This window comes from Saccostrea echinata, unplaced genomic scaffold (genome assembly GCF_033153115.1).
Source record: "Saccostrea echinata isolate AGI-Se365-2 ecotype Australia unplaced genomic scaffold, CSIRO_AGI_Sech_v1 ptg000017l, whole genome shotgun sequence".
NCBI lineage: Eukaryota > Metazoa > Mollusca > Bivalvia > Ostreida > Ostreidae > Saccostrea > Saccostrea echinata.
In genome coordinates, this window is record NW_026889766.1 from 2,551,277 (window position 1) to 2,575,206 (window position 23,930).

Sequence of the window (23,930 nt, forward strand, 5' to 3'; positions counted from 1 at the left end):
GATTTTCCGTTATTTCCCGATCATGACAAGGAGCACACGGCGGGTGTGACCGGTCGGCAGGGAATGTTCATTATTTCCATATATTTTTGATCGTATGATCTTGCTTAGTCACCATGAACATTTTAGCGGTCTATTTTTTTTTTTTAAATTGAAAAGTATTTTATACATTCTCGGAAAATTCGTTCAATCTTCGCTCTTTTTATATTCATAAACAACATGGCGGTGCAGTTGTTGATGCAGTCGTTTTCTATTTTTTTTTTTCGCGAAAGGAATTATTACGGACTTAACCTTATGAAATGGAATAAGAAAAATCAACTTTAAAATGTTGAAAGATAGTGCAAGTACTATGCAGCTCTTCGTTGCACTTCAAATACCGTCTCTATACATGTGAATGACCAGGGGCCCAATTCAAGCTAATGTCGAGTAAAAAAAGTTGGTCAATTTTGAAATTGATTATAGAATATCTCGGGAAGTACATGTATATAGAATTTCGAAATGAACTTTGGTAGTAATAAAGATTGTTTATATATCAGTAAATTTAAATAGAAAGGAAAATTTTAGAGCTTTTGATTAAAAAGTATTTTATTAGCGAAATAGGGTACACAGTGTGAGGAATTCCATACCTTTATATTTTTTATACACCCCGATTTTTTTTTTTAAATCGGATTAAAGCGATCCAAAGATCTGTGATTAAAATATATTGAAACCAGACCAAAACTGTTGGAGGAGTAGGACTTAGAAAAATTGTTTATAGACAGAGGGACGAATGACAGACACCTTACTTTTGAATAATCTCTTCTCGTCTTTGACCAGTAGAGCTAAAAATGACAAATGCTCAGGTCATAAGTAATCTTTGAGTGAAATATAGACAACAATATTTTTCCAGTAGAGAACAATTTGTTCGTGAAACATTGATGCTCCGTATGACAGCTTTTGGAGAGGTTAAAGTTTCTCAAATACATGTCACACTTTAAGGTCAAGGGATGAAAAATGTTGTTACCCAAAGAAAGGACTTGTTCTCAATGAATATACTTGTGAAATATGAAAGCCAAAAACACTAACCATTATAAAATTACGGCCTATGTTTTTAAATGTGGATCAAACTCAAAGTTCAAGGTCAAAAGGTCATTAATATTTTTATATCCTTGGAAAGATCTTATAATAAATACATGTGAAGTATGAAAATCCTAACATCTACAGTTCAAAAGTTATGATTACGCTTAAAGATTGGTAAATTCTTGCAAAATTTAGTCAAACTTCAAGGCCAAGAAGTCAAATATAAGGTACCCAAAGAAAGGCCTTTCACAAGGAATACACGTGTGAAATATGAGAACCATAGCTTTGACCAATCAAATGTTAAGGACAATGTTAAAGTTTTTTGCGACCAAATGGTCAGACAGACAGACAGAAGGACAGACTAGACAAAAAATATATACCCATGAATCTTCCATTACGAGTGCATAATCATGGATCTTAAATGATTTTTACTTTTTTCTGTCACTGACACTGAATATCTAGGCAATGCCATAATATACTTTTAGCTTTCATATATTCTTTGTTTGAAGTTTCAACCTCCAAAACCATTCATACCACTTTTAGCAGTGACCTTGACGAAATGATCTTGGATCATTCCACAAAACATAAGTATTATTTTTGTGAAGAATGAACTTCCAATGTTTCATAAATCAGTTATAGATTAAAAATTTCTGCAATTAACCCTGAACTTGCAAAAATGACCTTGGTTAGATATTTGTGTTATGTATCAATTTCATAACCCCCCGTTTGAGAGTTATAGACAGAATAAGATTAAAAAAAACTTTTTGCCAGTGACCCTTATCTTGCTGGAATATAACTCAGTCATGATTAATACATACTCTTAGATCGGATCGGCAGGGGATGCTCGCTCCTTCATGGCACCTGATCCGATCCCACCTCTGATGTTTAAGAGGTCCGTGTTTGCTCTGCTCCTCAATTTTGTTGTTTTAATGGACTTTTGAGCTTGAATACTGTTCGTTATTTCTAAATATTTCATGTAGCTTGAATACTGTTCGTTATTTCTATATATTTCATGCAATATATTGATTGATTGATTGATTGATTGTATGTTGTTTTACGTCCCATTCGAGAATTTTTCACTCCTATAGAGACGTCACCATATACCGGTGAAGGGCTTCAAATTTTGACCTTTACTCGGCACTCTGGGCCATTGAGCAGTGAGGGATCTTTATCGTGCCAGCGCCTGCCGTGACAGTTTTTTAAGGTCTCATCCGAAGGACCCGCAACTTTCACTTCAAAGTGCCGAGCGCATGGCGAAGGAACAGTTGCTACCCATTTTTTATCGACTTAAGTCAGTCGCGGCCGAGATTCGAACTCACGACCTCCCGATCACGGAGCGAGCGCTCTACCGACTGAGCTACCGTGAACGGTTCATGCAATATAAGAAATAAGTATAGCCTTAATGTTTTCCATTACCAGATATGTTAAAGACAGTAGTAAAAATTTTTCTATAATTGGCTTTGAACTCGATCAAATGACCTTAGGTGAAGATCATGACACAACTTCAGGTCATAAGAAATCTGTGTATGAAGTAAGAAACTCCAATATTTCCTTTACAAAGAAGTTCCAGACCAGCCAAAAAATTTAAACATATAGCTTTTCTGTGAATGACCTTGATATTACCAGAATAACCTTGTGTTAAGGTTAAGACACTCGGGTTATAAACAATCGATGTACAAGGTATGAGCAAAATTTCAAGAACAGACGGGCAAGGTTATTCCCACATCTCACTAAACTTCGATTGTGGGGAGTACTAGTATTAAAATATAAATATTACATAAAACATGTCCAATTGATTCTACTTCTTATGCCCCCGGATCGAAAAATCCCGGAGGTATATTGTTTTTGTCCTGTCTGTCTGTTTATCTGTTTGTCTCTCTGTCTGTCTGTTGTCAACTTTAACCTAGCACATAACTATTGAGTGGGTAGGGCCATGGCTTTCATATTTCACAGGTGTATTCTTTGTGACAAGACCTTTCTTTGGATACCACCAAATTTGACCTCTTGACCTTGACCTTGGAGTTTGACCTACTTTTACAAAAAAAATCCACACTTTAACCTTGGCCATAACTTTTGAACAGGTGGATGTAGAGCTTTCGTACTTCACATGTGTATTCATTGTGACAAGACCTTTCAACTGGTATAAATATTTTTGACCGTTTGACCTTAACCTAAGAGTTTGACCCACCTTTTAAAAACTTTAACCTTGGTCATAGCTTTTGAACAGTTAGAACTAGGGCTTTCATATTTCACAGGTGTATTCCTTCTAACAAGACCTTCCTTTCGGTACAAACACTTTTGACCTTGACCTTTGGAGTTTGACATGAAATTGAGAGAATTCAACCCTCGCCATAAGCTGCCATACGGGGCATCAGTGTTTCACAAACACATCTTGTTTTTAATTTTTTTTCAATCTCTGTACTGACAGTTGTCTCTGTTACTTTACATTTCTTAAGAGCAGCTCTATATGCGAGGCAAGTTAACAGTGCTACTCCCAAGACAATTGCCTCTTTCATCAACACAGAGTCAGGTATTTCAGCCCAATTCTACCAAAAATTTATTTATCATTCAACATAGATTTTACCATATGATGATTGCTTATTTTATTATAAAGTATACCGCATAAACTACAACAAGTAATACGTACATATATATTTAAACGTTGGAATAAGTGAAACGGTTTATAATTCAGACTTATTTGTAACAATTAATAAAATTATTTAAGTATTGCATTGGAATACAGGACGTGTTTTTGTGAAACGCTATGCCCCCGATGGTAACACAATTCTGGAGTGGGACGTAGGACTGAAGTGGTATACACTTATAAGATGTTTTAAGGGTTTCAAATGTAGGTCAAAGGTCACAGTTGAGGTCACATGATCAAAAATATATGTACCAACGGAAAGGTATTGTCATAATGAACACTCATGTCAAATATTAAAGTCTTACCCTTGACAGCGCAATAGTTATGGGCTAGGTTAAAGTTGACAACAGACAGACAGACAAACGGACAAACAGACAGACAGACAAGACAAAAACAATATACCCCCGGGATCTTTCGATCAGGGGGCATAAAAATCCTGATTGTCCTTCTTTGTTTAGTATTTCTTTTACCACTAAAACAATTTATTATTTTTGGCCTTAATAATTCCCAGTAGGTGCAATTCAATGTAGAATAAGATAAAAATAGGTAAACGTACAGAGAATACTCAAGGAGTAAGTTATCCATTTCAGTATTTAATAATCCTTGAGATGTAAATGTAGCCTGCTTTACATATTCCTGCAAGAAATTGGCAAATTAGGAAGAAATATTCTTATGTTATGGGTGTATGATAAAATTTACAATTAAATGAAAGATCATGGGAACAGGATAGAAGTATAGTTTTTAAAAAAGCCCAGGTATGGGTTTGAAGCATTTGAAATGCTTATCAAGAATGTCACCAAGGTGGAGTGTAGTCTATAAAAGGAAAATTACAATATTAATTATACATGCAGCAATTTAGCTCATTGAGCGTAAAATAGACATCCCCTTATTAACTACTAGTAGTTCAAAAGATGACGTATTATCAGTAAAAATAGACAGAGAAATGCCTGACAACTGATCACCAACAAAAACAATAGAACATTAAATTTTACCCAAGTGAAGTTTTGAGCAAATTTGAGTTATTCTTTGTTTCCATGATCTATTATATGCAGGACAAATCATAACAATCATTACATATGCAACGCTTCTTTACATGCAATGAACTTTACATGGGAATTTATAATTAAAATGTAGCTATGACAAGATCAGCCAATTGATTATGGCAGATGACCTTTCCAAGCCCTCCAGCAGAACAGCAAAACATGAAAGAGATTTAAATGACTGGATGCTCAGTCCTAGCACTTCCTTTTAATAGACTTGTCACATTGAATTATTTAAATGTTTTAATATATTTAAACATTTAAAAAGGGAATATGTCAATCACAGGAGCAGTTTAAACAAAATGTCAAACAAAATTATCATCCATGTAGGTGTTGCTTTTAGCAACGCACCTCCCCTTTAACTGTGAGCAAAAATGTTTTGTACTTTCTGGTCCCTCAATAATAACGTGAAAGATACTGACAGTAGAATTAATGTACTGAAAGTACATAAAAGGAGAAGCTGCAACATGACTGCATTGTCTGCATACATGTCGAAGACAAACAAAAGAGGATGACCAATCTTGCACCCCTTTAAGAAACACCCCTTACTTATGAGGTTATATTTTGACATGAAGAGTTCATTGTTAAAGTTGGACATAAACAATTTTATTTAAAGAATTTATTTCTGTCGCGTGGTCAATAAATTATTTGTAAACTAGAGGTACTGTGAGCACTGAGCTCACAAAATGATACCCCGCGCCTCAAATACATGGAGGTTTATAATGGCAAAATCTATGTTATGCTATGGGAGACCTAAGTGTCTGATCAAAAAATAAAATAAGAGTAGCACAATGGCATTATGTATTAAAGAATCTGTGAAAGCATCATTAAATTTTATTCAGTGGTATAGGAGGAGTTGCGGATAAGAAATGGGTACCCCTCATTTTAATAGAAAGAATGGCAGTGTTTTGCCAAATGCACCCCTACTAATGTTATTGTCCCCCGCTTTCACGAAAGCGAGGGGACATTAAATCTCATTAGTCTGTCAGTCTGTCCATCCGTCACAAAAACTTTGACCTTGGTCATATATTTTGAATGAGAAGAGATAGGGCTTTCATATTACTCATGTGTATTGCCTGTGACAAGACCTTTCTAAATACACTATGATTTTTGACCCCTTCACCTTGACCTTAAAGTTTGACCTACTTTTTAAAAAATAATTAAACATTACTTTGAATTGGCCATAACTTTTGAATGAGAAGAGAAAGGGCTTTCATTTTAAACAAGTGTATTACCTGTGACAAGGCCTTTCTAAATACACTTTGATTTTTGACCTCGTGACCCTGACCTTGAAGTTTGACCTCCTTTTCAAAAACATATACCTTGGTCATGACTATTGAATGAGAATAGATAGGGCTTTCATATTAAAGCTGAGTATTACTTGTGACAAGACCTTTATAAATGAACTATGATTTTTGACCCCTGGACCTTGAAGTTTGACCTACTTTTAAAAAATTTAAACACTACTTTAGATAGGCTATAACTTTTGATTTATAGGAGATATGCCTTTCATATTAATCCTGTATATTACCTTTGAGAAGGCCTTTCTAAATACACTATGATTTTTGATATCGTAACCTGGACCTTGAAGTTTGACCTACTTTTCAAAAACTTTAACCTTGGTCACGACTTTTGAATGAGAAGAGATAGGGCTTTCATTTTAAATCTGTTTATTGCCTGTGACAAGGCCTTTATAATTACACTATGGTTTTTGATCTCGTGACCTTGACCTTGAAGTTTGACTTACTTTTCAAAGATGTTAATTTTTCTTATAACTTCTGATTGAGAAGAGACCGGCCTTTCATATTTGAACTCTGCATTACCTGTGACTAGATATTTCCGAGCATGCTATGATTATTGACCCCTTGATCTTGACCTTCACGATTGACCTAATTCTCAAAAAGTTCAACTTTGGTGATAACTTCTGAACGATATGCCATAAATAATGACTCCACCCACAAAGACACCGAAAGCGGGGGGACCACAATTCTTTGAATTTGCTTGTTGTGACTTAAATTCAAGACACGTGGTGTAGGTTGACCCATTCATAGGTTATTTAGGGTAGAACCCGTTTTATAAATAAAATTGGCAGTAAACAGGAGATTGCTATAGTTTGTTTTCTAAGAGCACTGCGATCAGGGACATATCTTCATGTACAATTTATCTAGTGACTTTCCATAAAAGGTAGAGTATTACCGAGTATTGACCTGAACTATTAGCTGGAACAAGCTACATGTAGGTTGGGGAAACCCTTCGAAATTAGGGTAATATTGTCAATACCAAAATATATTCTGCATGTATCAATGGCAGGTAGGATATTGCCGCATATTTAACAGGAATATTATCTGGAACAAAGTACAGGTAGGTGGGAGAAAGCACTGAGATCAGGGACATATCTTGATGTAAGTTTTAACTTTTGACTTTCCATAGAACGTAGGGTATTACCGAGCTTTGACCTGGATTATTAGCTGGTACAAGCTACAGGTAGGTTGGCGAAACCCTTCGAAATCAGGGTAATATTATTTATACCAATTATATTCTGCATGTATCAACGGCAGGTGGGATATTGGCGCATATTTAACAGGGATATTATCTGGTACAAAGTACAGGTAGGTGGGAGAAAGCACTGAGATCAGGGACATATCTTGATGTAAGTTTTAACTTTTGACTTTCCATAGAAGGTATGGTATTACCGAGTTTCGACCTAGACTTTTAGCTGGTACAAGCTACAGGTAGGTTGAGGAAACCCTTCGAGATGAGGGTAATATTATCAATACCAAATATATTCTGTATGTATCAATGGCAGGTAGGATTGTGGTGTATATTTAACAGGGATGTTATCTGGTACAATGTACAGGTAGGTGGGAGAAAGCTCTGAGATCAGGGACATATCTTCAGGTTAAATTTATTTTTGACTCTCCATAGAAGGTAGGGTATTGTCTTGGACTATAAGTTTGATGATACTAGAGGTAGGTGACAAAAAATGTCTGGGATCAAGGTTATTTTCTAAAACAAATAAATATTGTTTCCATCCAGAGTACGTAGAGAAATGGTGGATATTGTACAGTTTTTTAAGCTGGTACAAGCTACAATTATCTCCAATCAGGGCTATATTTTCATGTTAATCTTGTAAAAAGCAGAAGTATTTTGATTAAAAGCGTATACTGATCTGGGATTTCAGATCGTAATTTTTCCAGGATATGCTAAAATGAATTCAGCATGCACATTCTTCGTAGATGCATGGGAGAACCATTTTGAGAGAGCGTAATATCATTATGTTTGATTAACCATTTGACTGTCATTGGTCTGTAAGAATATTTGCCTTTTTTGCAGGATATTAGCTGACACATGTACAATCTAACGTAGGAGGCACGTAGGAACAAGGGGAGGGGGAGCAGGGGGTGGGAGCTCCCCCCTACTTTTTTCATAACATAACTTCTTTCTATTGAAAATGTTCTTTGAAAGGCCAGTTGCCAACCCCCCACCCCCTCCACTTTTTTGCTACAGTAAAGGTCAAATACGGACGATGTAGCATTGTATTAATAAAATTAATACTGTTAGATGTTGTAATTATACACCCCCCCCCCCCCCACACACACACACACGAAATATGATTTTCGAGTTTGGGCAATTTTCCTTCTTTTTTATCTGCTTGTCAACTTTTTCAGGTAAGTAATTTTTTTTTTTCTGGCCCCCCTTTCAAAAACGATGCTTCATCACTGCGTAGATAATCCTCTGAAATCTAGTATATATCTGCAATGTTAATTAATCTGGGACTGTCCAAAATATATAGATGAATAGTGTATATTATGCTAGTTTTTAGCTGGTTTAAAGGTACGAATAGCTTGGAAAAAAACATCTGGGATCAAGACAGTATCCCTATGTTTGTGCGATGTAGGTTAAGCGTATTTTATGAGGTACTCTCAAATGATACATAATTAAGGGATTTTGGGATAATGACATCTATAACATCAGTTTAAATTGTCGCCCGTGTGGCGCAGTGGTTAGAGCGACTACGTCTTGAGTCGTGGAAAAAGGAGTTGATCCTTTCGTCACGAGTTCCATTCACTTCACGGGACGTAGAGATTGGTTCTTCGGACTATAAACAGAAGTCCCGAGTCGCGGTAGAAGAAAAAAAAAATCCCTCACTGTTAAAAAGGCCCTGAGTGCCAAGTTCAGGTCTAAATTTGAAGCCCTCCACCCGTAAATGCTGGTGTCTCAATATGAGTGAGCAAACGTTAAACAAACAAACAAATGTCTAACATTAATCTGATAGGTGTAAAAAAACAGGTAGAGAAATTAGGTGCATTATTTAGAAATATATATATTTGTACTTTAGAGGGAAAAATAGCTCGAAAACACCTAGTGTGAAATGTACATGAGCTAGAAAAGTTGGGAGTAGCAAATGGCGAGGAATATAAGTTGATAGATTAACAAATGACTTGCTGTATTGCGTTCGGATATACCTCGGTAAACCGTGAGTTTTGTGAGAAAATAAAATCTTGGCGCTAAGTAAGACATTCAGGTAAAATAAAATAAAAAAAAAAACTTTTGAAATCAAACGAAGATAGAAAATGTTTCTTTACTAATATAGGCATATTTCACAGTAGTAGTTTAGTTATGAGATATTATCAAAATAAAGAAAAATACTACTACAGTAATTTCTATCTTACAACTTGAGTCGATTTAAAAAAAAATCCATCTTTCAATTATGGAATCGTCGCCTGCATGGGGCAGTTGTAAGAGCGTCTGCTCTAGAGTTGCGGAGTAAGGAGTTGACCCTTACGTCGCGGGTATATTTACATTTTACAAGTTAAAAAGCACCAGTAATATACTCAATATTTGAATTTCTTGCTGCCCTATATCGTTACATTTTTATTTTCGTCTCTGTAGCCTCATTGTGACGTCACTTTAGCTCGTGTTTCATCGCGTATATTTCTACGCGTGAGTATACACAAAAATGACTTTCAAATCAATTTCACAGTTAGCTAAGTAGAAAAACACAGCAAATGTAAGTATTTTGAAATGGATACATTGTTTATATGGATTAGTATTTCTACTTTTACATGTACGACTTAATATATAATTACCAATTGTAAATTGCCAGTGAAATAAATGTAAATTACCTGTGAATATTAATATTAATTAAGAATATTTCATTTATTTCCGTATACATGTATTTTAACACATGTTGAATATTCCACGTACGAGTAAATAGATCTACTACATAATGAACGATAACTCGTACTATGAACGATAACTCGTGTTCGCCTACCTGTACATTGTACCATCTAGCGTTAACCTGTTGGGTTCTTACAACAGCGATCACGGGCTCCGCGTGCCGGGAACTGAAAACTTGTTCTGCTACATGTATTATCTCTTGTCAATCATGGCTTAGATGACTCCCGACAATAAAGATTGATTTTTAATTCGTGAAATTTAATAGTTTTATTAGTATTTAATGGGTAAAAATAAATACCCGTGGATTTGATTTCTTAAATTTATCAGATTCTCTGTAAACAGTGAATTAATGTGCCAGTGAATTCGAGAATAATAAAATATAAAAAAAAATCCGGAGTAATTATATGTTAGTTGTTTTATTTATCACGCAGTTCTAAAGCATATTTTTTTTAGTTTTTAGGACACTGGACATGCATTCATGTATATTGAATGTATTGTTAAGAGCCGCGACTATTGATTACATTTTTTTTTTTGTCTAGACGGGATTTGAAATCAAGGATTTTACAAGGTGGTGGGTATATTGTATTTATTTGATAAACACAATGCCTCAAAATGGAGAACTAAAGCATTACAATACCTATTCCCCGGCTTCTCTACCATATTAAATTTTAATGATGAGTCAAAGTCTGATTCTGTAATGAAGCGATATATTTACCATTTTAATTAAAGTGCAGTTAATAAATTACATGTATCTGGTCCCGCTGGAGATATGGATATCCTTTTTTTCTTAGAACGGGCATTGGTTTCTATAATATTTTTTCCCAATGGTATACTTACTGAAACAAGTTATATTTAGCCATGAACAGAAGTAAAATCTCGATAATCTAATCCCCCCCCCCCCCACATCCTGCACAATGTTCTTTTTTGATTTAGTGTACATATTACCTTTGCAAATTATAAACAGAACCTAATTCAATCAAATGAAAGTTTTATTTACTAAATCAAAAAAAAAAAAAAAATGAATAAATGAATCGAAAATTAAAAAAAAAAAAAGAAAAGGAAAGGAAAGAAAATCAATCCGTTTACAGAAATCATACACAATTTAATCAATATATATATTTTTTTCAAATCAATAACTGGGTTTATTTGTCAGTAATAAAACAATTTGTTAATCTCAAACTATAATTGTAAAAACATTGAATGCTGTAAAAGATTATGAATTACAAATATAATTATTTTTCATCAGTGCGTAATTTAGAGTCTAGTGAAAAAGTTTTGTACATAGACGATGATAGGCATTTCACCGGGCGGGTCGCATACTCAATCACAACTATAATATTAATTAAATACAATTTAACATTGTGTATTTTTATCTGTTAATATAGTACTGGTGTAGCGAGTTCTAATCCTCACTTAATCTGAATGATTGCAATTCTTAACTAATCTTTGATTAATCCGTAATTTACTTAATTTAAATAAAGTCCGAGAGATTCCGAATAGAAAATCCAGATCGAGGCCAAAACGTGCGAGAATCGTGTACAAAGCGTGTGAGAAACGTGTACAAAGCGTTTCGTGCAGGCTTTCGTGTAAACCGTGCAGCCTTTCGTGCAAACCGTGTAGCGAGCGTGTACCGTTCGTGCAGCGTGCGTGTGGGGTAGTAGCACGTTTCAGGGTCTATAATTTCCCATCCAATTCCATTCATTCTGTTTGTTCATATGACCAATACAGGTTTCTTTTAGGTACGAATCATAGATTTTAACGGCGGGGGGGGGGGGGGGGGTTCTTATTAGCCTGGGTAAGATATTTTCGCATGCTTCTCTTGTCAATTTATTTTCTTGCTATTAAATAATGCAAGAATTATGGGAGGTATTAACATTCAGAGGGCAGGCAAAATATCTTTTCGATCGAAATTGTGGCAAGGCCCCTCACTCACCCACCCCCCCCCCCCCGCAAATACCCCTTAGATCTTGATTTCCTCCAAACGTAGCTTAGCTAGTAGTAATAGATTATTTTATTTCCTAACAGCTAGGCGAGGCATTCCAAATGAATTAGATAAATATCTAAATTAATGGTTCTCTTTGCTTAAAAGGTTCCAAACCTTTCCAATGTAATTGTGAAAAATCTTAATATACCTTATACAGTAGTAATTTTTAAGGACCTGGAAGGTTTTTATTTATCTAGCACCAAATACAAAGCACAGGCACTTGTTTTTGTGATATTTTTTTTAACCCCATAGCATAGAAATAGCATTATTTTACTATGGGTTAAAAAATTATTACAGAAACAAGTGCCTGCTACAATTCATAAAAATTGTAGAAAAAAATTGTAGGAAGCTCACAAAAAGGACAAAATAAGTTTTTCATAAATTTAAGGTTCTTCATTTGAATGAATTAAACAATCCACAGATTGTATCCGAGTTGCCGATAAAGGGTGGTAAAGACACCGCAGAAAAAGAACTTTTGGAGGTAATAGATATTCCTGATTTAAATTCAACTTATACGATATAAAACCACATTACTGGACAGATCTGTATTTACTATTGACAAAGTCAACAATAAAACACACATTGTTAACCGGTACTTAAACCACTGCTATACTTATTTCTCTGATATTGAAGCATTACTTTGATAGAGCTTTAATCTCCATTAATAAGACAAATGCTAAGAATATTCATGGTTAAACAGTCTTACGTTGTATTTCTACCTTGACATAAAGGTTCTTTCCAGTTTGTTTTGCAACCATTCAAGCAATTTCCGTTTTTCTTGTCACAAAATCCCTCACGACATTCACCACACATAGTACTGCAATTCTGGTCATAAAATCCGTCAATACATTCTAAAAGATGTAAAAGTAACTTCATCTGTACAGTTTGTTGTTCCAAACTAGTCGATAAAAGCTTTTTTTGTCTCTTTCATTCAGAAGATATACTTGACTAATTGTTCATGTATTTTGTTTAGCTTCACATTCAAAATTTTCTCACTCATAAAGGTACGACACCTGCTTTTAAGTGAAGCGTGGATATTTTAATCTAATCATGGTGCTAGCATCTTTAAAAGTGAAGGATAATCATCGTTTTAACGCCTACCGTGACAAAGGACCAGGATTTTGAAAGGTCTCATCCGAATGATGTGTGACACACATCTTGTGCTGGGCGCCTTGTAATTGAATCCTACCTGTGGTAAAAGCACTGCCGGGAAAGATAATCGACTCAGTCCATTTTCTATTAAGAGAAGCCAAACACCAGACTTTGGAGGTGCAACGATCTTTTTTTTTTCTAGATGACATTCTACTTGTAATTTCTAAGTGTCTCTTTGAAGAGTTATTCTCTTTTTTATATCAGTAATTTTTGTCATCATGTAACCCAATTTTAACTAAAGGACAGAAGATACGTTCCTCAATAATATATATTTTTTTCTAAGATGTTATCGTTGAAGTATTGTTACTCAACATGTTTACTCGCAAAAAATTGAGGTACCTTACCAGGCATTTGTGCAAGATACCAGAGGATGCTTTTCCTATAAAATCCTTTTGGAAAAAAAAAATTAATTAGCCAATAACACATTTTTGGTGTTTCATTTTTTTTAAAAAGACAATTAGAAACCAGTTTAAAAATCAGAAGTTATTAAAATTTTGCATATTTTCCACATAATGCGAAGGTATACAAAACAGATATTTAAGGAACGTATCGTCTGACCTTAAAACACGAAATATAAAATTTAGCCAAAAAGTTCACAGGCAAAGAATAATTAAACTACACAATGTTTAAGTGTGTCCCTCGGTATCTATACTATATCAAAACCAATGACCATCACGGCAGCTCAGTCGGTAGAGCGCTCGCTCCGTGATCGGAAGGTCGTGTGTTCGAATCACGGCCGCGACTGACCTAAGTTGATAAAAAAATAGATAGCAACTGTTCCTTCGCCAAGCACTGGGCACTCTGAAGTGAAAGTTGCGGGTCCTTCGGATGAGACCTGAAAAATCGAGGTCCCGTGTCACGGTAGGCGTTGGCACGATAAAGAACCCTCACTGCTCAATGGCCCTGAGTGCCAAGTAAAGATCTGAGGTTTAAGCCCTTCACCGGTATATGCTGATGTCTCTATTTGAGTGAAAAATTCTGGAACCGGACGAAAACAACATACCATCAATCAATCAATTAATCAAAACTTATGCTAATACAGTCAGATTTCTGATATAACTTCGTTATTTTGTGAAAAAAAAACAAAGCAAAAAAATGTTAAAAAAAAAAAGGGTATTCGCTACGTCATTGAAAATTATGAATTATCTAATGATTTACAGAGAAATGCACATCACTTCTCTAGAACTATGCAATAAAATAAATAAGTTAACGTACATACATTCCTCTTGTTATGGTGCATTGCACTTCAACTTCACAGATTCTTATAATTGATATTAAAAAAGCTATATTTCCTAATATATATCGATCAGAGTGGAGCAAATGTTATGACGTTACAACTCTTTATGACCTCATTACTACATATCCTAATGAGTTGCCTTTACTCTACTCTGGAACCCAGTTCATCAAGCGACAAGTTTCAAGCAAGATTACTTGCTTTAAGGTCAAACGTAAGTTTACTTTCTGCAATAATTAAAAGACACTACCATTCTTATGTTAGGTAAGAAATGCGGAAAAGGGAATGAAATCTTGCCTTGGCAAAAAGGTCCCTGCCAGTTTGGTGAGCATCCACTCATACAAGTTCCATTTGTCTTGTCACAAACTCCTTGAAGGCAATGTCCACATTTTTGATTGCAGTTTTCGTTATAATATCCATCAACACATTCTGAATTGGATATTTGATAAAAAGGCAAGAATGAAAGTGATTTTTGAAGAAAAAAATATGTATTAACGTTCATCTATTTTACAAAAATGTCTTTGCTTTTCTATAGGTTCAATCAATTATTTTTTTTTCCTAAAATGATGCAATTCCGCAAAGGACACACATGTCCAAAATATTTTTATAATTTGTTAACATCTACATTAATTTCAGAGCAATAAATAGTCTTTAAAGATAATTGGAACTATCCAAGCGTCATTTGAAAGCTTATAAGCTTCGCTTGCTACGTAAATGGATATTCCGAAGAAAATATAAAAGTTGTCATATTTCGATGGGAGCTATTTTAAAATGATTGAGCTGGTAACTCTGTTTGAGTTAGTATACAGAAATGTTGAATTACACGGGGTGATCAGAAAGTTCGCGAACTAATTGAATTACTTCCACAAAAGAAATGAAATTAGATTTCATTGTTTATTATTTTTAAAGTGGTCCTCTCCGATTTAAATGCACATCTGCCACCGTTCTTCCATTGTGCAAATCACGTGATACAGGCGGTCACGTGACATGCTCCGTAGCGTTCTGTTCACAGAAAATAAACGATTTTTCCGAGTCTTGTACTAGTTTTTCTTACCATGTAAATATTTTTTTTTATAACACGGTCTGTTTGTCAGAAATATCCAAGTCTAGGCAATAGGATGGATGAATAAGGATATCCTTTCTCAGAATTAGTATGGTGACCATACAACCCGAGTCCTCTGTCCTTGGAGCATCGTTTATCCAATATGGATAAAGTTTGGATACCTTCTTTTTATTATATTTGATATGTTTAAAGTGTAAAGTAAGCGATATTAATGATATATTTAATGATAATATTATTGTTAAGATATTCAACTATTTTTCTAACTGTAACTTGGCGATCTTTCAGAACAAATTGCTCAGCTAAGGACACATCTCTTCCCCGGCTTGCTTTTACTGGGCAACAGAACAAACATTATTTTAACCATCTCCCTTCCTTCACTTAAACAATTAATCCAACTAATGATTGAACTTTTGACAAGTCTTTCGTCTTCATAAACTTTGTACTAATTATTATATGCTACTGAAAGGAATTACCAAGATGCACGTTAAACTTTACACCGTTCGTTGCTCGAGTACGACTGAGTCAATCTTTTTTGTCACAAGTCACCTACATATTGACGTCATTTTCAAATCGTGACGTCACAAACACAGAGCAAAACATTATTTAACATATGTTATTTTTAAAACATGTGTATGACTATATGTTTGCCAAATTTCATGCTGATCTGAATGGTGGTTGTGTAAATATAGAGATTGTTCGTGATCTTCTTGAATACCCCTCTGTGATAATGCAGGACAACTCAAATTTAAAATTCTGTTCTATGAAATTTAAGGCAAAAATCAGTGCTTCAAAAGCATTTGAGGATGGGAACGATCTGGCAGATGATAACGTCAACATTGCAACAATCTAGTGCAGAATTCTTAAACATATATCATGTTATACTAGCGCTACTTATAAAAAAAAACAAAACACTGGTATATATTCTCTCTCTAAGATTTCAGATAAGACTGCAAGGGGATCACAGAATGATCTATATACAAATTTATAGAATTTAAAAGCCATTCTCTGTAATGAATTGAACTTTTATATAAGAGCTGTGGCACGCATAGTCACAGAATTTCTCCAAACTCTCTATGATAAAAGTCTTTGATACATAAATTCAAATCAGGCAAAAACTGGTTGCCACGTGTCATGGTTACCATAGTAACATGTCCTAAAGTTTGAAAAATGGCATTTTTCAACATGTTCAGAGTCCCACAGTTAACGTTTGCAGCAAAGCGAACAAGTGACAATGATTGTGTCTGAAAGTTGAAGGCCTGATGTCTTAAATGCATGATAAACATGTTTGGTAAATCAAATATTGCATACGTTACTATGGAAACAAAGTATTCAAAAGTATTAATTTTGTTCATTTAATCTAAAAAAGCTATACACTTAAGAATAAAAAATAATTATAGGTTGAAATGCAAGCAAATAATAGACAAAAGATCCTTGTAACATATACCAAGGACGAAATATGATATTTCTAATAGGTTGGCAACGGTTGCCATTGTTTTAATACCACGAAGGGATTTTGAATTTACTGTCTTAGTGTTTTAATTTTATCTTATCTTTGTAAAAAACATATTTCTATATAACTGATGATCAATTTTTAAAGGCGTTAGTGTGACCCTAATTTTCACATTTCAAAAATTTCAAATTCAATTCTTTAAATAGACCGTTGCTATGGAAATTAGCCGAAAAAATATGCATAAAAATCTGAAAAATATTCTGTTTCCTTGGATACGTACCCTTGTATGTAGATTCCCAAAATTTTTATGATTGATATTTATGAACAACTACTAGTAACCTGACTTTCAATTTTGACTACCACCCAATCTCTAACTTGATGCAAAAAGCTGGCACATAGGATTAAATATTGATATAAAATCGAACTGTTCACCTCTTGGTAACCATAGCAACAGTGTTGTATTTTTCAACAAACTTTATCAATATATAATATTCAACTTTAGTTCTACCAGATAAGTACTATTCAAGTTGAGTCAAATAATATGTTTCTTGATTAAAAGCTAAGTAAATTCCTAAGGCAGCAAAAAAATATCACGTTAAATAACTGGTACGTTGTTTCCATGGTTCTACTGCAAAGTAACAATTAATCCCAATTTTTCTTATGTTCACGGTGTTGCAAGGTCCTAAGGATGTATATGTGCCAGTCATGAATTTTATTGTTTCTCCTCAATATATTAGCATTAACCCAAACTTAGCAACAGATTTTGCATGGTTACACTGTGTTACCATGGCAACCATGTAAGTTATTTTTGGAATAATATTGCCAGAACCTAATTACTAAAGGTCAAATATTTTTATTGTTTTTCTTAGGTTGTTGATTAAGTTACCTATCATTAGTGCATATTGAGCGTTTTTCAGCATTTTTCAGCATCTCAGATGTATTCCAAATGTACCAATGGTCACCACTTACTTAATTAGAGATAAATTTTAAATAGTTTCTTTATAGCATAAGTGGCAACAAGGTGTCATGTTTTTGTGAGAATGGTTTGTTTGTTTCTCTAAGTCTTGATTAAGGCTTAATAAAGATTCAAATTAGCTGAAAATCTGAATTTTTCCAACTTTTCTGGCTGTTACCATGGCAACCAAGACACATAGCCACGAAATTTCATTTAATTTATGTTTCTCGTGACAAGTTGTAATAATGTGCAAAGTTTCATCAAAATCGGCGACCATGCGTGACAAAGAAGTTTAAGTGGTTACAGAGAATCGCAATTAATACGTAAGAAATTTATTATAGTAAATAGCTGGCTTCAAGTGTTGAAATGTCTACCTTGACATAAAGGTTCCTTCCAGTTTAGTTTACAACCAGCTAGACAGTCTCCATTTGTTTTATCACAAAATCTCTCTCGACAATTTCCACATCTGGTAGTACAATTCTGGTCATAATAACCATCAACACACTCTATAATTGAGATGGGTTGTTTTTAAATTTGCTGGTGGAAAACTTCTTGAAGTAAAAATTATCATTTTCTTTAATTATTTAAACCAATCATCGAAATATACAAAAAAACAGACTAAATAACTTTGATAAATACAAGCAAATGGTATATGAACTATTAAAATGTTCAATGTCTACCTTGACATAAAGGTTCTTTCCACTTCAGTTTGCAACCCGATAGACATCTTCCATTTTTCTTATCACAAAAACCTTCTCGACAATTTCCACACTGGGTACTACAATTCTGGTCATAGTAACCATCAGCACATTCTATAATTGATAAATATTTTGAAAGCTTATGGGAAATGTCGAATGGAATACAAATATTAATGCCCTCTCTTTTCTCATAAATAGGCCTTCGGATATGGTTAATATTGTACTCCTCGGGTGGCTTTTGATTTTTTGCCCTTCAAAACAGCAATAATTGTAAAATATTTTTAAAAATAAAGAACAAGAGCCAAGAACCATGAAATTGCCCTATTAAAAAGTGTTTTAATTCATAAAAAGTGTAGAAATTTAGCTTTTTCGTGGCTTTTTTTTTTCGATATATCGATATGGTTTGTATTTTGGGGGAATATTTTTGTTTGTTTGTATGTTGTTTAAAGTCCCTCTTGAGAATTTTTCACTCATATGGAGACGCCACCACTTGCTTGTGGAGAGCTGCAAAATTTGTCCTATGCTCGGCACTTACGGCCATTGAGCAGTGAGGGATCTTTTTCGTGCCAACACCTACTGCGACACGGGACCTCGGTTTATACGGTCTCATCCGAAGGACTGGTCTCCACGTCCCACGTACAGTGGGATTCGAACCCGCGACGTAAGGATCAACTCCTTACCTCGCGACTCTAGGGCAGACGCTCTAACCACTGTGCCACGCGGGCGACGGGGAATATTTTTGAGGTATGAGAGTGATTTGATTAAAAAATGTTAGTAGAACTTTTCTTTATATTGTAACAAAGCAGGGAATTAAACTTATACATGTAAGGCGATTATACTAGTACATGTACACGTGTAAACATATCAGTTTGAATTGCATATGATTGGAAATAGATATTATTTCTTACTCAATCATGTAGATATCACTATCAGTTTACGACAATAAAAAGCAGTATAATTGTTAACTTTCTATAGTAAAAGATAATAGATATTGACAATATTGATGATTTCATATTGAAGTCTTTCTAACTACTTGCGACAGTTAAGCAGTTATTTTAATGTATAATGAAAAAAGAACATTTCCAACTAAAATAGGCTCAGAGGAATTATTTTTCTCTTCCAATGGTCGACAATTAAGTCGTTATATAACCAATGGCTTTCGATTAATAAGCAAAATAAACATATTACTATATTACAATTGGCAAAGCAAGAGGAAAACAAAATTTACCTTTGCAAAAAGGTCTTCTCCAGTTTGAAACACATCCATCATCGCAAATCCCATTTTCCTTGTTACAAAAACCTCGAAGGCAATGTCCACATTGTTTACTGCAGTTCTGGTCATAAAACCCGGCTACACATTCTAAAATTTTGAGATATAAAACGTCGTTTATGAATTTTTCAATTCAAGAAAGGGATTTGTAGGTAACACTTTGTACAATGTATTCAAATTGAACATATTTGTCTGTTTTTAATTAAAACATTTATTATACTGATCCTTCGGTCTTGTTTGGGGGATAAAATGCATTTCTAAAATTTGGAAGAACACGCAGCACAGTTAAGACTACAAAAAGGAGGCGGGCCTTATTTATAAGGGAAATGTTTACTATGACATCATGCAAAAACATCAGTTCTCCAAATTATCACAAATGAAATATGTGGAGATAACGAACAGTATTCGAGCTCAAAAGTCCATTAAACATCACAAAATAGGAGCAGAATAAACACGCACCTCTAAGACATCAGAGGTGGGATCAGGTGCCACGGAGGAGTGAGCATCCCCTGCCGACCGGTCACACCCGCCGTGTGCGGTTTGCTATGTATATTTGTCGTTGGATATATCCCACACAGCAAAATATAAACAATGCACTTGTCAATGTGACGTCATATCGTAAAATTTGACGCAGTATGTAGGCAATTAAGAGGCGGATCAAGTTATATTTTATACAATGAAAAATGTAATTTGTAATCAAATAAAATATTATTCGCAGATATTTTAGACGCCATGTTTATTTGATGATTTTATTCATATACTTTCCATACATTCCCAGAACAAGTGATATTGTCGTGTATTTGTAAGCAGATTCATTGAAGGGTAGTAGAAGGGTCTTAATAAATCGATATATTGCAAGGACATACCCTAAATGGACAAGCTTTTACGCATAAACTCAAGAAGCATGGAGATACTTGAAAAGTGCTGCGAAGCTGATGAAATCTTGAAGCTGAATTAATCATATGTATATTAAATGTAATTGACCAGCAAAATATTCAACATGCGATCTTACAAATGTAATTTTAGCAATTAGATAGTAGAATATATGTTGGTTCCTCAGCACTTTTCACAAACTTCAAAGTGTTAAAAATAATCATAAATTAAATTTAGATTTTTAACTTGGTTATGCCCTTGCAATATTGGAATTTATAGATGACCTCAATACTGCATGTGTATTTGCTAAAATCACGTGATTGCCATATTACAAGTCTAATTAAAAAATCTAATCGTAACCTAAAGATACATCAGTGACTAACTCACGGGAATCATGCATAATTAATAATTTCAGAAAGATCTATTTTTCAGTCTAATTTACCAAATTGACGAAGAAAATTATTGAGGAGTCAACTTGTATGATATAAATTCTTCTAAAATTGATGAGCTTACTCAAAACTGCTGTCTTATTTCAACTTGTGATAAATAGGTACATGAATATTCTTCAAAATTATAATATTTGCTATAAAACGTGACATATATTTGTCCAAAATCTAGAATTATATATATAGCTTACCATTACATTTTGGAGGTTTCCAATTTGGTTGGCATTCAGTGCAGTGGCCAGTTTCCTTGTTACACGGTGAATTTTCTTTGCAATGTCCACATTTTTCACAATGGTTATTATGTTTGTAATACCCTTCTTGGCAATCTACGGAAAACAACAGCTATTGGACTTTCTTTTTTTACTTGGCTTGAATAATTTGTCAATTGTGTTTAAGATGTATACAATGATATTTTTTTGTATAGATTATACACAATTTATACGTAAATTCTTCGGTGATACTGACATAATTAGCCTCATTATTTAATAAAACAGATATACTTAATTCATTTATGCAAGTGTATACGTTGATCAGCAAGGCAAGGCAATTTATTTCGACGAAGTACGATACGGTAGCAAAAATGTTCGATTTTGAGAATTAACAAATCATTGTTTTCCATGTGATGCTGCGACAGTTCTGGAATCACTAACTTTCAAGTTTTATGTATTGTATTAAAATAACATTTTTCATTAAAATATTCGAATTTGATATTTTATGAACCACATTGACCATAAATATTGCGATCACTGTTATTTTTACGAAATAAATGCATAGAGTTACGATTCTTGTAATTGAAAAAGTTCACTACTCGTTAAATTCCTATTCTTTTAAAAGTGTAACGATTATCATGCATTATCATTATGAAATACATTTTCTCAAAATTTGATCATTGGTATTTGATTTTTTTAAATAAATAGATATTCCATATGAATTGATGGAAAGGCTATGAAAAATTTATGAGAGAATGTTATTGAACAGTTAAATTATCTTCCATGTATGTTTGATTTTTCCAACCCAAACAAAGATCTTCAATTTTTAGGAATAAAATTAATAATCTCAAAAATAAAGAATAATCGGTGTTCAGGAAGGAATTTATGTAAAAAGGTCACCTTGGCATAATGGTCTCTCTGCAAAAGGGTCCTTGCAACCATAAATGCAGGTCCCATTGAAAGCATCACAGTGCATGTTCTTACATTCTTCTGGACAAATGCGAGTACATCCATAACCATACCTATTGTGATCGCATCCTGAAATTGTCATGCATGCACATTTCTTTCGGATTTGTATTATAGAGAATCAATTTTTTAACGCAGTACTCTTAAGAAGTACTATAAAGAAATGAACGGAATACAGAAATGTAGGTATATACCATTTAAACAATTTATTTTGTAGAGCTTGTATATCATCACGTGCCCATGACCATACTATTACAGTTACATGCAATTGAAACAATGTAGTGCTTCCATATTTGTATTGAATTTAGTTTGGTCTCCTGATTGGACAGTCACCTAATAAATGCTTTGCTAAAGACATATACAGCTGGGAGATCCAGCTGGGAGATCAAAACCATATTTTTATATCGCAAGGTCAAGGCCGTAACTACCATTGAGGCAAATAAGGCAAATGCCTCACTAAAATTTTAGAGTTTTCTGAAATTTGAAAAAAGATTCACTTTGGACTTTAATTGATTATATGCTTCTTTGTACTAAATTAATGCTTTCAAGAACTGTTCAACTTTTGTTTCAATTTCTTTAAATCGATCATCTCACCCGGTGTTTCATTATCGTTAAGAACGCATGTAAAATATATTTCAAAAAGTGAAACTTTCAAAGATTAAGTCCTTAATTTGCTAAAACCCAGGATTCGAGACCCCTTCCTTATGAGAATCCCCATCAGGACACTTCCCTGCATGGACCCTCTTGGGGCTCGAGAGGTCCCAGTTCCCTTGCCTCACTAAAAATTTGAGTCTAGTTACGGCCTCAAAGGGTAAATCATTGCAATAAACTAAATTGAATTTAGTTTTTTTCACGTGATTGAACAGTCATGGAGATCATCAAAATATTTCTATATCGCAGGTGCATGTCTTAATTCAATTTAAAGTAGGGGCCTACTCGTGGTAAACAGGAAGCCGGATTTAGTCGTTATCGGTTTTTAAATTACGTTACATATAGCATTAACAAAAACGTAAACAACGTCTGCAGAAATGTTGGAGGGGTGAATAAAGATGAATGATGGTGTTTTTATGCACGAATTGAAATTCATACAGTACATAGCAGAAAATTGAATCGATTTAAAACACAAGCGCAAGATCAAATTCCGGACATTTCGGATGCAGTATATTTTGCCTCAAGTTGACAAGAGGTTGTATTGATACCATACGTTGGTACAAATCGAATATTTCTGATACCTATTTACAGAAAACATGCCAGATGATTTGCCCTAATGTCATTAAGTAATACTTTTCGTTTATCCTCTAATTTGTGCACAATTGGTATGCTGTGCAGGTGGGATTTTCCTACTTTCGTTTTTGACGGTAAATTTTCTACATACGAACAAAGGTTCAAAGTAATAATAAAAAGAGTCAGGCTACTAATGGGGTATTTAAAATTTTAAGACATAATTTTGCACGAAAGACATTGTATCTCTTCCTTATCATCTTTTGTAAGCAGTAATAGACATCCAGGAAAGTCGGTTCGTAAGGAGTGGACATGTCCTCTGTACATAATATATTAAGGATTAATTTACCACTAAAATTTCTTACTTGTGTTTAGGAAAGGTTGTTTAATTGTTAATAAAATTGTTCTCAACAAGTTTTTTTTTTTTTTTTTTTTTTTTTTTTTTTTTTTTTTGCTGATTTATAAATATTTTGACAACATAAAGGCTT

General features: G+C 34.0%; 1 protein-coding gene across 1 annotated transcript in view; it reads right to left on the bottom strand.

Annotated features, from left to right (window-relative positions):
* The window catches only part of LOC133189137 (multiple epidermal growth factor-like domains protein 10), a 118,396-nt gene that overhangs the window by 14,983 nt on the left and 79,483 nt on the right, over positions 1-23,930 (bottom strand). The window contains exon 7 of the mRNA XM_061324550.1: positions 12,625-12,756. Within this exon, the coding sequence (XP_061180534.1) occupies positions 12,625-12,756 (132 nt within the window). The remainder of the gene's footprint in view (positions 1-12,624; positions 12,757-23,930) is intronic.